The sequence below is a fragment of the Lepidochelys kempii genome, chromosome 15 (assembly GCF_965140265.1).
Source record: "Lepidochelys kempii isolate rLepKem1 chromosome 15, rLepKem1.hap2, whole genome shotgun sequence".
Classification (NCBI taxonomy): Eukaryota; Metazoa; Chordata; order Testudines; family Cheloniidae; genus Lepidochelys; species Lepidochelys kempii.
In genome coordinates, this window is record NC_133270.1 from 15,107,524 (window position 1) to 15,122,475 (window position 14,952).

The 14,952-nt window shown below is 45.6% G+C and overlaps 1 protein-coding gene across 3 annotated transcripts; it reads right to left on the bottom strand.

Moving 5' to 3' along the window:
• Positions 1-4,164: 4,164 nt before the first annotated feature.
• LOC140898602 (peripheral-type benzodiazepine receptor-associated protein 1-like) lies at positions 4,165-11,842 on the bottom strand. Of its 3 annotated transcripts, none has more exons than XM_073312635.1 (2): positions 6,442-11,842; positions 4,165-4,427 (listed from the first exon to the last, which is right to left on the bottom strand). In XM_073312635.1, the coding sequence occupies exons 1-2, from the start codon at positions 11,645-11,647 to the stop codon at positions 4,399-4,401; spliced, it is 5,235 nt and encodes a 1,744-aa protein (XP_073168736.1). In that variant the 5' UTR covers positions 11,648-11,842; the 3' UTR covers positions 4,165-4,398. The 3 variants fall into 3 exon arrangements, with proteins under 3 accessions (XP_073168736.1, XP_073168735.1, XP_073168734.1); XM_073312634.1 differs by having other exon boundaries at positions 4,165-5,027; XM_073312633.1 differs by lacking the exon at positions 4,165-4,427 and having other exon boundaries at positions 4,941-11,836.
• Between the last annotated feature and the right edge of the window lie 3,110 nt (positions 11,843-14,952).

Sequence of the window (14,952 nt, forward strand, 5' to 3'; positions counted from 1 at the left end):
TTAGAACCCGAAATACCTTTGTGGATTTGAGCCTTAACATCAGGTATTTTTGTCTTTAATCAAAATTTCACTATATAATTTCTTCCCTTACAGAAAGTAATCACTTTGTCACACTAGAATAGCTCTTAAATTACTTATGCTGGGAATTTGTTTTTTATCTCCATAAAGAGCCATAAAAATCTATCAGTACTAAATAAATCTAGCACAATATATACTAAATTTTATTTTGGATACAAGACTCTCTAAATTTTTTATCCTATAAATAACCAAATGAAAATATAAAATAGGAAATTGATGCCTAATTATTAATTGTTCTACAGTAGCACCTAGAGACCAGTACCATTGTGCTAGCCAGTGTACAAACACATAAAAAGATGTTCCTTACTTTCTTTTAAAAACAGAAGAATGATTTGTAATGTAATAAAATGTGCTGGCTAACCTCTGAATGAAAAAACTGTAAATAAAAAATATTTTTCTTTTCTAACTTGAGAAAAGTTCAGTGAAATAAAAATTCTCAAAATGTACTAAAGGTGAGTGAAAGGAAGCCAAGCACTAAATGATGTTTCAAACCTTCCAACTCCTCTTCCTGCTTTGCAGATGCTCTGTAATGCAGAATATCTAAATAATGCAGAAAGAAAAGGAGTACTTGTGGCACCTTAGAGACTAACAAATTTATTTGAGCATAAGCTTTCATGAGCTACAGCTCACTTCATCGGAAGCATGCTGTAGAAAATAGTGGGGAAATTTTAAATACACAGAGAACATGAAACAATGGGTGTTAACATACACACTGTAACGAGAGTGATCAGGTAAAGCATCTGATGAAGTGAGCTGTAGCTCACGAAAGCTTATGCTCAAATAAATTTGTTAGTCTCTAAGGTGCCACAAGTACTCCTTTTTGCAAATACAGACTAACACGGCTGCTACTCTGAAACCTAAATAATGCAGGTTCAATGTTGACAACTATCTGAACGTAGGGTTTCCTAAAGGTTCTCATAGCATCCTTTTGTCAAGCAATTAAAACATGTGTCAGTCCTGCAAATGCTTATTCACAAGCTTAACATAAAGTATCCGAGTAATACCATTTACTTCCGTGGGACAACTTGTGCTCAGAGTTAAGAGCAAATTCATGTGTGTTTGTAGGATTGGGGCCTCAGCCATTCACAGTTTGAAGGGGTGCTGTCAGGTCAAGTTTGGTCCCAAATTTAGATTTTTTTAAACAAGCTTTTCCAAACTTAAGACTGACAGGAAAATGCTTCCATTAATGTAAAAAACTAAAAAATACCAAACCTTCACTTGCAGTATTCATAACCAAAGCAAATCTGACTACTCTATTTTCCTTGTCTGAGCCAAGAATCAAAGAACCATAGAATATTAGGGTTGGAAGAGACCTCAGGAGGTTATCTAGTCCAACCCCCTGCTCAAAGCAGGACCAGCACCAACTAAATCATCCCAGCCAAGGCTTTGTCAACCCGAACCTTAAAAACCTCTAAGGATGGAGATTCCACCACCTCCCTAGGTAACCCATTCCAGTGCTTCACCACCCTCCTAGTGAAATAGTGTTTCCTAATATCCAACCTAGACCTCCCCCACTGCAACTTGAGACCATTGCTCCTTGTTCTGTCATCTGCCACCACTGAGAACAGCTGAGCTCCATCCTCTTTGGAACCCCCCTTCAGGTAGTTGAAGGCTGCTATCAAATCCCCCCTCACTCTTTTCTTCTGCAGACAAAATAACCGCAGTTCCCTCAGCCTCTCCTTGTAAGTCATGTGACCCAGCCCCCTAATCATTTTCGTTGCCCTCTGCTGGGCTCTCTCCAATTTGTCCACATCCCTTCTGTAGTGGGGGGGACCAAAACTGGATGCAATACTTCAGGTGTGGCCTCACCAGTGCCAAACAGAGGGGAATAATCACGCCCCTCGATCTGCTGACAATGCTCCTACTAATACAGCCCAATATGCCGTTGGCCTTCTTGGCAATGAGGGCACATTGCTGACTCATCCAGCTTCTCGTCCACTGTAATCCCCAAATCCTTTTCTACAGAACTGCTGCTTAGCCAGTCAGTCCCTAGTCTGTTGCGGTGCATGGGATTCTTCCTTCCTAAGTGCAGGACTCTGCACTTGTCCTTGTTGAACCTCATCAGATTTCTTTTGGCCCAATCCTCCAATTTGTCTAGGTCTCTCTGGACCCTATCCTTACCCTCCAGCGTATCTACCTCTCCTCCCAGTTTAGTGTCATCTGTGAACATGCTGAGGGTGCAATTAATTCCATCATTCAGATTGAGAAAGATGTTGAACAAAACCAGCCCCAGGACTGACCCCTGGGGCACTCCACTTGATACTGGATGCCAACTAGACATCGAGCCGTTGATCACTACCTGTTGAGCCTGACAATCTAGCCAGCTTTCTATCCACCTTATAGTCCATTCATCCAATCCATACTTTTTTAACTTGCTGGCAAGAATACTGTGGGAGACCGTATCAAAAGCTTTGCTAAAGTCAAGATATATCGCATCCACTGCTTTCCCCATATCCACAGAGCCAATTATCTCATCATAGAAGGCAATCAGGTTGCTCAGGCATGATTTGCCCTTGGTGAATCTATGTTGACTGTTTCTGGTCACTTTCTTCTCCTCCAAGTGCTTCAAAATGGATTCATTGAAGACCTGCTCCATGATTTTGCTGAGGACTGAAGTGAGGCTGACCGGTCTGTAGTTCCCCGGGTTCTCTTTCTTCCCTTTTTTAAATATGGGCACTATATTTGCCTTTTTCCAATCGTCCGGGACTGCCCCCGCTCGCCACGAATTTTCAAAGATAATGGCCAATGGCTCTGCAATCACATCAGCCAACACCCTCAGCACCCTTAGATGCATTAGATCGGGACCCATGGACTTGTGCACATCCAGCTTTTCTAAATAGTCCTTAACTTGTTCTTTCATCACCTAGGGCTGCTCACCTCCTCCCCACACTGTGTTGCCCAGTGCAGCAGTCTGGGAACTGACCTTGTCTGTGAAGACCAAGGCAAAAAAGCATTGAGTACTTCAGCTTTTTCCACATCATCAGTCACTATGTTGCCTCCCCCATTCAGTAAGGGTCCCACACTTGCCATGACCTTCTTCTCGTTGCTAACATACCTGTAGAAACCCTTCTTGTTACTCTTCACATCCCTTGCTAGCTGCAACCCCAATTGTGCCTTGGCCTTCCTGATTACACCCCTGAATGCTCTAGCAATATTTTTATACTCCTCCCTAGTCTTCTGTCCAAATTTCCACTTCTTGTAAGCTTCGTTTTTGAGCTTAAGCTCACCGAAGATTTCACTGTTAAGCCAAGCTGGTCGCCTGCCATATTTGCTATTCTTTCTGCACTTTGGGATGTTGTACAAAAAAGAGAAATGCAAAAAATAAACAGCATAAACAGTTAAAAGTAAATTCAGTGTTAACAGTTCTTTTTAAAAATAATCTAACGGTGTCACCACCAACAGCTTAGAAAAAAACAAAGTGATGTTTAACCTGACCATGTCCTTAGCTAACACGGCCATACACTGTAGTCTGATACCATGGGCTCTGCTGCCATCTAGTGGTACCATATAATTATTTATATAAATGAATAATTAGCATATACTTCTGTTTTCTGCATGGGTGACAATTTTCTCATGACAAGTATTTGTTGCCACCTTACATGCTCATTTAAATCTAGAAAATAAATGAATGTTAGAAAGAAATACTATCTGAAACCACAGAAGGGTGCACAACAGAAGGAGGCATGGCTGGAACAATCTGTGCTCTGTTTATTCTAGGCTACTGGGCAATTACTTGCCTCTGGGACAAAACCGGCCCCCAGCTGCCCAGAATCCAGGAGGTTCAAAGGTGGCATAAAAATACCATCTCTACCCTTAGGGATAAACCAAGGTCAATTCTGCCACAACCCAAAATCAGGGCCTTAAATCTGAAAATTTATTAGGCTTCAAAGTGATTGGTGTATTGTTTAGACACAGGATGAAATGGGAAAACCAAACAAAAGAAGTCAAAAAACTTTTAATCAAAATTTTGCAAGTTCATAACACCACTTTAAGTGTCAATGAAGAACAGGGGCAAATTCTCAGAAAATAAGAAATAAGTTTTATTAAAATAATTTTTTTTAAATAAAAATGTATCACCAGCACCGATGGATATCACTTTTAAAATTCAAATTTCAAAATGAAACAAATTGCTTTCTTAAGACAATTAAAGTGAAATATGCAAGGAAATTAACATTGGTATAAAAGACAGTAAACTTCCCATAGGTCTAAAAAGTAACATCGTAACACAAAGAATACATCTCATAAGGAAACATCTGCAAACTCTCCTGTTTTCAAACTCGTCTACATATACAGCTTTGATCCTACTTCAAGAGCTTTGAGTCACTCTTCACAGCTTCTGTAGTCATAGTCTGAATCATACAATAGTAAAACAAGTATTTAGATATGTAAACAAGTAAAATATTTAAATAAACAAGTAAAACAGTTTAATATCTCCATAAATAAGTGAACAAGTAAAATATTTAAATAAGTTAAAGGACAGAAACTGACCCCTCCATTTTCAATACTAACGGCACAAATGGATGCCCTGTTCCTGAGAGTAAGTTTGTGCAAGTGGACTGCTGTGCCTGAATGGAGTCATCTCCAGATTGGGAGCCTAACGTTAACCCAACAGAATCCTTCCTATGAAAGCCTGTCATTGGGAGGATTATTCTCTGCTGCAAATGTAAGCCTTACAGTGTGCAAAGCTATTTAACACAGCCCTTAGTGCAAGAACACTTTTGGTACTAACTCCTATGTGGAGCATGCCTTATATGATCCTAAGCACAAATGCATATTTATAGGACAAATGCCTATGTTAGTAACCCTTGAGATGTGAGACAATGAAGTGCAACCAGTGGACGCAATCCAGCTCTCCTTGAAGTCGACTGAAAAACTCCTACAGATTTCAATGACAGCAGGAGAGGGCATATTCTTTTCAACAAGTGTTGAGGTATTACAGACCTCCCACTCTGAAACAGGAAAGACAAATTTCAGTGTAAATCACACAAAGAAACCACAGTATTAAAGCATATGTAGCTGTTAAGTTTCTCCTAGATAATACGAGCTTTAATGGGAGCAACTGGCTAGAGGGAAACCAGTGTCTTCCTTAAAATCAAAATCTCAAATGAAAAAGGGTTTAGATTCAGTTCAGAGCTGGAAATCATTTGGACACTGTAATAGGTAGGTGTCTACTGTTAAATATTTTTGTTTTGCTCTATGTCAGCTATTGGAACATTCTGCCCACAGTCACTGTAGCATTCTACACATTTGGAACATCTTCCTCTCTTTGAACTGCAACTCGCAATGAAGAAGAGAAGTGGGCTAATGAATCAGTTATTTTTGTAGAGAAAGACATGCTAAAAAGTAGTCAAAGTTCATCTACCCCTTAAGAAAAAGATTATCTGGCATGCTTTTAACAGCCATTTCACACCAATACTGTCTGTACTCCAAAAAGTGGGAAAAGTTGATCCATTAAGTACTAACATATTTTCTCTATGTACATCTCCTCCTTATTTAAAAAGAAAAAGAAAAAAAAGATTAAGGTCATACAATGTTTTAAACTGCATGTGAAATTCACTTTTATCTCTGCGATGCAGTCTTTTCATAATCCCTACAGGAAAATATTTAAAGGTTACTTCTAACTTTCTTACAGGTCTTTGAAACAAATTTAAAGGTACCCAGTTTGTTTCACAACTAAAAATCTATTTGGAGTCTCCTGCAAATAGTTCAAACTATTAATCTCATATGAGCGAAGATTCAAGTACATATGAAATTGTCTAGTTGTTCAATTCTTAAAAATATACATTTTGTAGGAGGCATTTGCATGGATAGTTTTTAATGCTAGACTTCGCTAAAGATTTAATTTTTCATCTACATTTTGTGCTTTTTTGTTGTTGATATATCAGATTTTTCTTTTCCTTCTTCTATAACTCTCTGCAGAGGTGTCTTTTAAATGAATCCTCTTTTACTCTTCATCCCAAGAGACAGTTTTTAGAAAGTCAGAAGGGATAAGTCCTCTCTGTCCGTTTAACTCCCCATAGTAGAGTCCATCATCATCCACAGACCCAAATACTGTGATGATGTCTCCAGCACTAAATGTCAGCTCACTTTCCACATCTACATTTAATGAGTTCTCCCTTGGATTATAGTCAAAGACAGCCACCATTGTCTTAGAAGTAAGCTGTTCAGCCTTGCTATCCTGCCAGCTATGTTCTGTGCGAGACTTATTGTTATTCTGTGTATCCACCTCAACTAAGTTAATCACAGATTTTTCATCAGTAATGGAACCTTGTTTTAACAGGTGCTGTTTCGTTTCATTACTCTCCACCTGCACTTCAGACACCATATTATAGGGAATATACCCTACCCTTCCTGCATATTCACCTCTGTAAAAGCCATCAGCATCTTTATCACCAACCACCTTTAGAATCTGCCCCTTTTTAAATGGGAGCTCCTCTTCAGCTGCATCAAGATTAGGTGACATCAATATGGGATCATAGTCAAAAAGGGCCACAAATATCCTTACTGAATCATCATTAACTATTTCCTCTGAGACGAAGCTTCTCAGAGGGCCTGTTTTGGAAAATGAAGATGTCCCTGCTTGGCCTATTCTTAAAGCCTTGCTCATTTTTCTGTTTTGAGCCCACTGCATGGGAAACTCTGGAAGCTCCGGTAGCCTGGAATCATTACCAACCACCTTTATTCTATTCTCTTCCTGCGTGTCTAAATCCAGGTCCTCTTCTTCCTCTTCCAAAATATCTGAAAGATCAGAACTGTGGCTGTGGTCACCAACAGGATTCAATTGCCAGTTTTCTGTTCTTGATATTTGGTCTTCCTGTATTTCACCTCTAGACATCGCTAGGCTGGGGACTTCTTTGAATAATCCTTTCATCTGTTTCTTCTCAGTGGAAATATCTGGGACTTCCTGAACACAGATATCATGTATACCTATGTCTCTGTAACTGTCCTCCTCCAATTCAAGCTGACTAGAACACAGCTCAGGCACAGAACTCAAGCAGCTCTCATCATATCCCTCAATATCTCCAGTGGTTGAATCTTTCACAGATTTGTCGTCAGAGTGCACATAGTGGGTGATCATAGACATTTTCATGTCGCTAGTGTCTGTTTGATTTTCAAGCACAGCTTTTTTAGTAACAAAGAGCTTTTTTATCCTCTTTCTCTGGCTGTCTTCAGCAAGTTCTTTTAACGGTGACATCCTGGAATTGACTGATTCTTCACACCATCTAGTTGGAAAGACAAGGCCTGAATGTTGCACACTGACTGCTGTCTGCTGATAAGACTTTAAACATTTATCGTCTTTATCTCTTGCTACATTATCACCAATGTTGCACATTGCAAGCTCATGTATCAAGGAAGAACTCTGAGAGGAGAACAACTGGGGTGGAGGGATGCTTGCTGGCAGAGAAGCTACTGAGTCTCTGCAGTTGGAGGTGAAGTGAATGGTGAATTTGTTATCTTGACTGGCCATGAACATCTCTGAAGAGGGTGAAGATATGCAATGTGTCAAAGGGATTTTCACATGTTGAGAGTCTATGAATTCCCCATAGGGTAGTCCAGAGGTCAGGCTGGTAGACATAGACTTTGATGATGAAGAACAACTGGGAACATTTAACATGGCTGAGGGAATCAGAGCTGGCACAGAATCAACTGACTCTCCACTGGGGGAGACAGTTCTCACAGAAACCTTCTGAGACCCTTGTAGCATGTCTAACTGGGACAGTTCTACTATGGCACTGCCAGCTGTTGGAGATATAACTTCTGTTACTCTTTGTCCATTGACATACACAGCATAACCAGTAACACGTACCCCATTGGATGATCCTGCTGCATCAATTGTCACTGGTAGCCAGCTGATAACTAGAATGTCCGCTGAGGGATCAGGCTGTACTTGGACATCAAGTGGAGCATCAGGTGGTCCTGCTGATGGAGTTATGAACTTAATCATTGCTGATTTCTGTTCCCATTTCTCTTGAGGCAAATCCCATACTGTCCTCTGAAGCTGTGTTTCCACTTTTGCATTGTATTGAGTGCTGGGTTGCAGGTTATGGAAAGTGTACCAGTAGATCCCTGCCTTTGTCACATCACACTCCTTCTCATTAAGGTACACTGCATGAGTGTAGTTGCTACTGCTTGGTAACCAGGTGACCTCCGCTGAAGTGGCAGTGATGCTCCTAAGTTTCAGAAGTGCTGGTGCTATATGGAAACCTTGCCCTACAAGGAAGGTACATTGCATCTTATCTGAGTTTCCCTTCTCTGTCACACTTTGTACTGAGATCCGAAAAGCCTTAATCTTTAAATCCAGATTCTCAATTGCTGTTTGAGTCTGACAACCAGACCTCACATTTTGGCAAAGTTCTGTATCTACATAAATGTTATAGCTCTGCACATCTCCCCAGCCAGCTGGCATGAGTGGTGACTCCCAGCCTATAACAACACTTCTTGCAAACTGTTTGATTAGAGTCAAATTTCTTGGATAAGGCACCGCTGTATGATCAGGCATTTCCATGTCTCCTTCTAGTCTACTGGGCAATAGATTGACACTGATTTCTTCATCATGGCAATCACTCTTTTCTCCACTACTAGCACTTCTGCTGAGGAAACTCATTTCATGATCTGAAGTATGGGAGAGGTCACTTGTCTTTGGAGGCACAAAGGTCATGAGGTCATCATCTGAAACTTCTTCTATCAAATTAGAGGGAACCAGCCCTCTTCTGCCATCCATCAGCTCTCCTTCAAAGAAGCCATCCTCATCCATCTCTCCATAGATGTAAATGTATTCTCCAGCTGTCAGTGGAAGCTCTGCCTCAGGGTTCTTATTAGGACCATCAAAAGGGTCATAGCTGTATCGAGCTAAAAACACTTGAAGTTTTGCGGGACCTTGTCTCTCAGACTCCAAGATTAGGGAAAATTTGTCTGTCTCCAATTCATCCACCTCACTTGCACTATCCCCCTCTGGAGTGGGGCACGACTTAGGACTGTACTGTGTGGATTCTGATTTTGAGGAGTTTGACTGGAACTCCAGTTTCTTGGTTTGCTTCTTAGAAGCAGCAGGAGTGGATACAAAGTCTATGTCACTAATATTTTTACTGCACTGAAGAGCATGGCAATCTTCTGAGGAACAGCACGTAGCATGTGGCAAGTTTGAAGTCACAAGGTCAGAATTTTTTATTTGTAATTGTTCGAGTTCCTGAGACAGAAGATTAAAATGTTCAGTTTGACTGTGATACTGATTCTCCAATTCCCTCACCTGGTCTTCTAATAGCTGTACTACCTCTTCATGTTCCCTTTTTGCTTCTACCTGGGCCTGCTGCAAATATTTGACCTCCTCTTCTTTCTTCTGCAGTGCTAACAGTGTTTCCTCATGGTCAACCTCCAGCTGTTGCCTTCTCTCTGCCATTTCTTTCATGTCCTTCAGTACATGCTCTAGATCCTCCACCTTGGTTTGAAGTCCTTTGGTCAACTGGACAGCAGAATTCCGCTCCTCTGTCACTCCCATTAGTTTCACCTTCAGGTCAGCATTTTCAGATTCAACCTTTTCTGTCCATTTAGTTTTCCCACTGAGTTGAGCGTTTTCCTCAGCCACTTTGGCATTTTCAGTCAGCACCTCCTGAAGCTGCATTTCCAACTCTTCACATTTTTTCTGCTTTTTCTCCATTTCTTGTTCAAGGTTTTCACACTGCTTACTTTTCTTACTAAGCTCTACTTCCAAATGCTGTATTTGATTTTTGCTGTCTGGGTCTGTTTTCAAAGGGATGTTTTCATATTCCTCAGACACATTTCCCGAAGGTAATACTACTGGCTTAATATCCTTTGCCAAAGTGATTGATCCTGGTGGTGTCTGTTTTGGCAAAGATGAACCATCTAAGCTTGCATCAATGTTTGGTGCAAGTGTTTCCTGTATTAGGCACATGGTAACAGCTGGAGAAGAACTGTCTGGACCCATTTTGGAGGACTGTAGAGACTCTTTCAAGTTCTTCAACGTGATCTGTCTCTGTAATCGTAACACTTCTTTCTGAGACTCCCGCAACAAACGATCAAAGTCACTTAAATTGAGCCAGCATGAGCCCTCCTTGCCTGTGACCAGTTTGGCCTGCAGCTCCCAACACTCTCTCTGCAAGGCTTCTATTTGTTTATCTTTGGCTAGAAGGATGCTAGCTTGTTCACTCAGGTCTTTAGCCCGCTGCCGGGCAAATGCTTTCTTGCACAGTTCCACACTGGAGCCTTTGAGGGAAAGTGGTATTGGGGCATTGACCACCTTGAGGTTGGACTCCTGGAGTTTCCTGGCTCTCTCTTCCAATCGCTTGGCAATGATGGCCAGATCTGCATTTTTCTTCTTGAGCCGCTTCACCTTCTCCTGCATCTCGGGGAAACTGCTCCTCCTCAGAAGGCCGTTCTCTTCCTTAAGGGCCGTGCATCGCCGCTCTAGATCCTCCAGGGCACTTAGCAGGTCGGTGTTCTGCTTCACCAGCTGGCTGTAATTGTTGCCAGACAGCCACTCCTGCTGCTGCCCCACTGCCAGGGTGCCACCCTCTCCTGCAGACCCCCAGCTGCCCATCTTCCCTTCAGGAGGCGAGTCCAAGCACTCCAGGGGCTGCTCCTGGCTGGTGGGCTTCAGAGGGAGCTCCTTGGCAGCTCCTTCCTGGGGGTTGGCAGCTTGTTCTAAGGCCTTTTGGGCCGGCTGCTGCCCCCGACAGGGGCTCTGCGGGGGGCTCCCCTCCAGCGGGGCCTGGTGCGCTGCGTGCGAAGACTCGGGTTTGGCTAGGCTGCTGTCCAGCGAGCGCGACCTGGAGGCTCCCCCATCCGGGGAGACGGCGGCGATGAGGCTTTCCAAGGAGCGGGGCCTCGGCCCTTCCAGGAGGCTCCTGCTGAGGCGGGGCTGCGGGCCGTGCCTGGGCCTGTGCGGGGAGCCGGCGGGCTGCTGCTCGCCCTCGAAGCGCTCCAGAATGTACTTGAGGAAGAGGCTCCGCTCCAGCTCCAGCTCGGCCCTGAGGTGGCGGATGCGGGCGGCCTGGTCGCCATCGGTCTCCCAGCGCAGCTTGCCCAGCACCTCCTGCAGTTTGCCGCGGCATTCGCTGCTCAGCCCCGCGGGGCCGCCCCGGGTGCTGCCGTAGCCCCGGCTCACCAGCTCCTCGGCCAGCTGCCGCTGCAGGTCCCGGGCCTGCCGCACGGCGGCGTCCCGCTCCCGCTGGAGCAGCTCCTGGGCCTGGCGCAGCTCGGCGTCCTTCCAGCGGAGGAGCTGGCGGATCTCGGCCTCCCGCTCCCGCAGGCTCAGCTCCCGCAGCTGGTGCAGCTCTCGGGCCCGCTGCTGCTCCCACTTGGAGCGGAGCTGGTCGGCCAGCAGCTGCCGGTCGCGCTCGGCCGTCTCCCGCAGCTCGCGGGCCTCGGCGGCGAAGCGGCGCCGGCTCTCCTGCGAGCGCAGCCGCTCCCCGTCCAGCTCGGCCCGCAGCGCCTCCAGCTCCCGCTTGTGCTCGTCGTGCTGGGCCTGGCTGCCGGCGGGCGGCGCCGGGGCCTTGCGGGGAGACAGCCGGCCCCCCGGGGGCGGGCCCCCGCCCGGGCTGTCTCGGGTCATGGCCCAGGGGAGGCGCGGCGGCGAAGCGAGGAGCGCGGGCTGGCGGGGAACGGCCGCCAACCGCCGCCGGCACGCGCGCGCGCGCGGGGCCCCTTCAGCGCTGGGCTCGGGCCCCTCGGGCAAGGCCCTAACTCCCCGCTTCCCTAGCGGGGCAGCCGCCTCCTCGCGGCCCCCTCCCTCCCGCTGACCCGGCCTTGCCCCAGCCCCTGGAGCCGGTGTGAACAGTCAGCGTCTTGGCAGTCCTCAGAGGTCGCCTGGGTGTGCGCTGGGTAAGCCCGCTCCCCATATCCCCAGCCCGTGCCTGGATTTCTCCTGTGTCGGATTAACCCGGACTGCATGCACAAAGAAGCATAAAGCATTCTTCACCAAATCAAGATTATCTTCCAAACGTGAGAGGCTGCTCTTCTTCCCACTTATGCAACAACCCCCCCCCCCCCCCCCCACTGCCAAAACAGAGCAAGTCAAAGGTGCCATCTGCTAAAACTCCAGAGGAGTTGTTGCGTTGCATTCAGAGCAGGGGTTGTCAAAAGTTTTAATGGCATGGCCCACTTGGTAACACAAGAAGTATCTCCTTGGCAGCCTTCCTGTTCCTTATAGGAATCACCTTTTCTCCCATTTACCATCACGGCCATGTTTTGTCACCAAAACTGCCATTTGTTGATCCAAACAGTGAGTGTGTACACACTGCGAGGCAACTTTTATTGGGGAAAATGCCTGGTTTTGGAGACAAAATACATCCACCCTCATGAGAGATTTACATCTTTTTCCTCTATTTTTTTGTCAACAAAGTGCAAGTGTAGACCCCACGCTTCATTTCATCACTTTAATTGGTCTCCAGGAGGTGTCCCACAATGCCCATCCTGACCACTCTGGTCAGCTGTTTGAACTCCACTGTCTTGTAGTCAGGTAAACAACCATCCGCACCTCCCCTTTAGAAGCCCTGGGAATTTTTGAAATTCCATTTCTTGTTTGCTCGGGGTGGAGAGGTCTCATTGCAGCTTCCCAGATGACCATGGCAGGATATCGCAGCAAACGCTCTCCCGCTTGTACCACTGCAGAGCTGTTGGATCTGCTCAGTATATGGGGAGAGGAGGCTATGCAGTCCCAGCTGCGCTTGAGCCATAGGAATTGGGATACCTATGGGCAGATTTCACGAGGCTTGTGTGAAAAGGCTATGATCGGGACACGCTGCAGTGAAGCATGAAGATAAAGGAGCTGAAGCAGGCGTACCATAACACAACGGAGGCAAACCTTCCCTCAGGTGCTTCACTTAAGACCCGCTGGTTCTATAAGGAGCTGGATGCCATCCTTGGTGATGACCCCACCTCCATCACCAAGAGTCCCATGGATACTTCAGAGGGCACAGAGGTGGCGGAAAGAGGACCTAACCCCGAGGACAAAGTTAGCTTCTTGTGCAATAAAAGCAAACTTTTATAATGGTAAATCATCTTTATTTTTTTTCTTCAAGGTGAGATTGCAGGCACTGCCAATACATGCACAGGCATTTAAATCACTTTATTACAGGAATATAAGGCCCCAAATGTCACCATTGCCCCATAGAAAAACTGCATGTAAGGTAACATTGAAGCAACTCAGACAGAAATATGTTACTGGTGGTCATTGCCTCAAAGCCTCCCTGATTTGAATAGCTCTCCTCTGGGCTCCTCTGACAGCCCTGGTTTCTGGCTGCTCAAAATCAGCAGTCAAGCGGTTTGTCTCAGCACTCCACGTCTGAGCAAACCTTTCACCCTTAGCTTCACAGAGATTATGCAACGTACAGCATGCAGATATGATCATAGAAATATTATCCTCAGTGAGGTCCAACCTGCCATAAAGGCATCGCCAGCGTGCCTTTAATCTGCCAAAGGCACATTCAACTGCCATCTGGCACCTACTGAGCCTGTTGTTGAACTGCTCCTTACTGCTGTCCAGGTGTCCCATATAAGGTTTCATGAGCCACAGCTGTAAGGGGTATGCAGGGTCCCCCAGGATCACTATGAGCATTTCAACACCCCCCCACACACTGTAATCTTCCAGTTAGGAAAGAAAATCCCCACTTGCAGCTTTCTGTACAGGCTGTTGTTCCTGAACATGTGTGTGTCATGCACCTTCCCAGACCACCCCGCGTTGATGTCAGTGAAATGCCCACGGTGATCCACAAGTGCCTGCAACATCATGGAGAAGTACCCCTTCCTACTGATGTACTCCATCGCAAGGTGATCTGGTGCCAAAATTGGAATATGTGTGCCATCTATTGCCGTTCCACGGTTAGGGAAACCCATTTCTGCAAAGCCGTCCACTATTTCACGCACATTTCCCAGAGTCACAGTCCTTCGTAGCAGGATGCGATTTATTGCCCTGCACACTTGCGGTCAACTTCCCCACTCTAAATTGATTGGTAGCAGTCTGGAGTTGCTAGCTTCCACACAGTTGCTAGCTTCTCTGCCGAGAGGGCAGTTCTCAATCTGGTGTCCTTGCGCTGCAGGTCCAGGGCGAGCTCCGCACACAGTTCCAGGAAGGTGGCTTTCTGCATCCGAAAGTCCTGTAGCCACTGCTCGCTATCTCACATCTACATGATGATACGATCCTACCATTCAGTGCTTGTTTTACAAGCCCCAAAGCGACGGCTTACCCTATGCACCTGCTCTGTGAATGCCAAAAGCAATCTAAAGTTGCTCCTATCCATATCACGCAACATGTCGGGCACCTGCAAGTCTTCTTCAGGTAGGAACTTCATGATTAACTGCACTGCCATCTGCGATGTCTTCATGACAGTTAACAGAGCATAGGACAGCAGTGTGAGATCCATCCCTTCTCACAAAGATGCCAGGGTGCACAGCAAAGAAGGGCTGTTGAAAAAATGCTGCAAAAGAAAGCCGGAAGCCCATGGAGTACTGGGTCAGAAAGCAGTGCATCATGGGACATTTAGCACTGTCCCCAGATGCACCACGTTCCACTCTGTCATCCCACAATATCTAGCGACAGAAGGACTGTGGGATAGATACCCACAGGGCATTGCTCACACCTTCGATGATGGTGCCCCCACTGTGGATGCGGTCTGCCGACAGAGGGAATAAGTGTGAACACAAAATTGAGATTTTTATTATGTCGACTTACGGGTGTGGACGTCACTTTTGTCGACACAAATTGGTAGTGTAGACATGGCCTTAAATTCCCTGTTGCAAATGCAGCAATTTTGTTCGGAAAATATTTGTGTACTTTTTTTGCTGTCTTTATGCCAGGCATCTGGAAGTATTACAGATTTCCACTCTTTTGCACTGAAGGATCTGAATTCATGTACAGGC

What these genes read in the sequence shown, in the direction of transcription:
- LOC140898602 (XM_073312633.1), bottom strand. Translation starts at nt 11,647, where the DNA reads ATGACCCGAGACAGCCCGGGCGGGGGCCCGCCCCCGGGGGGCCGGCTG.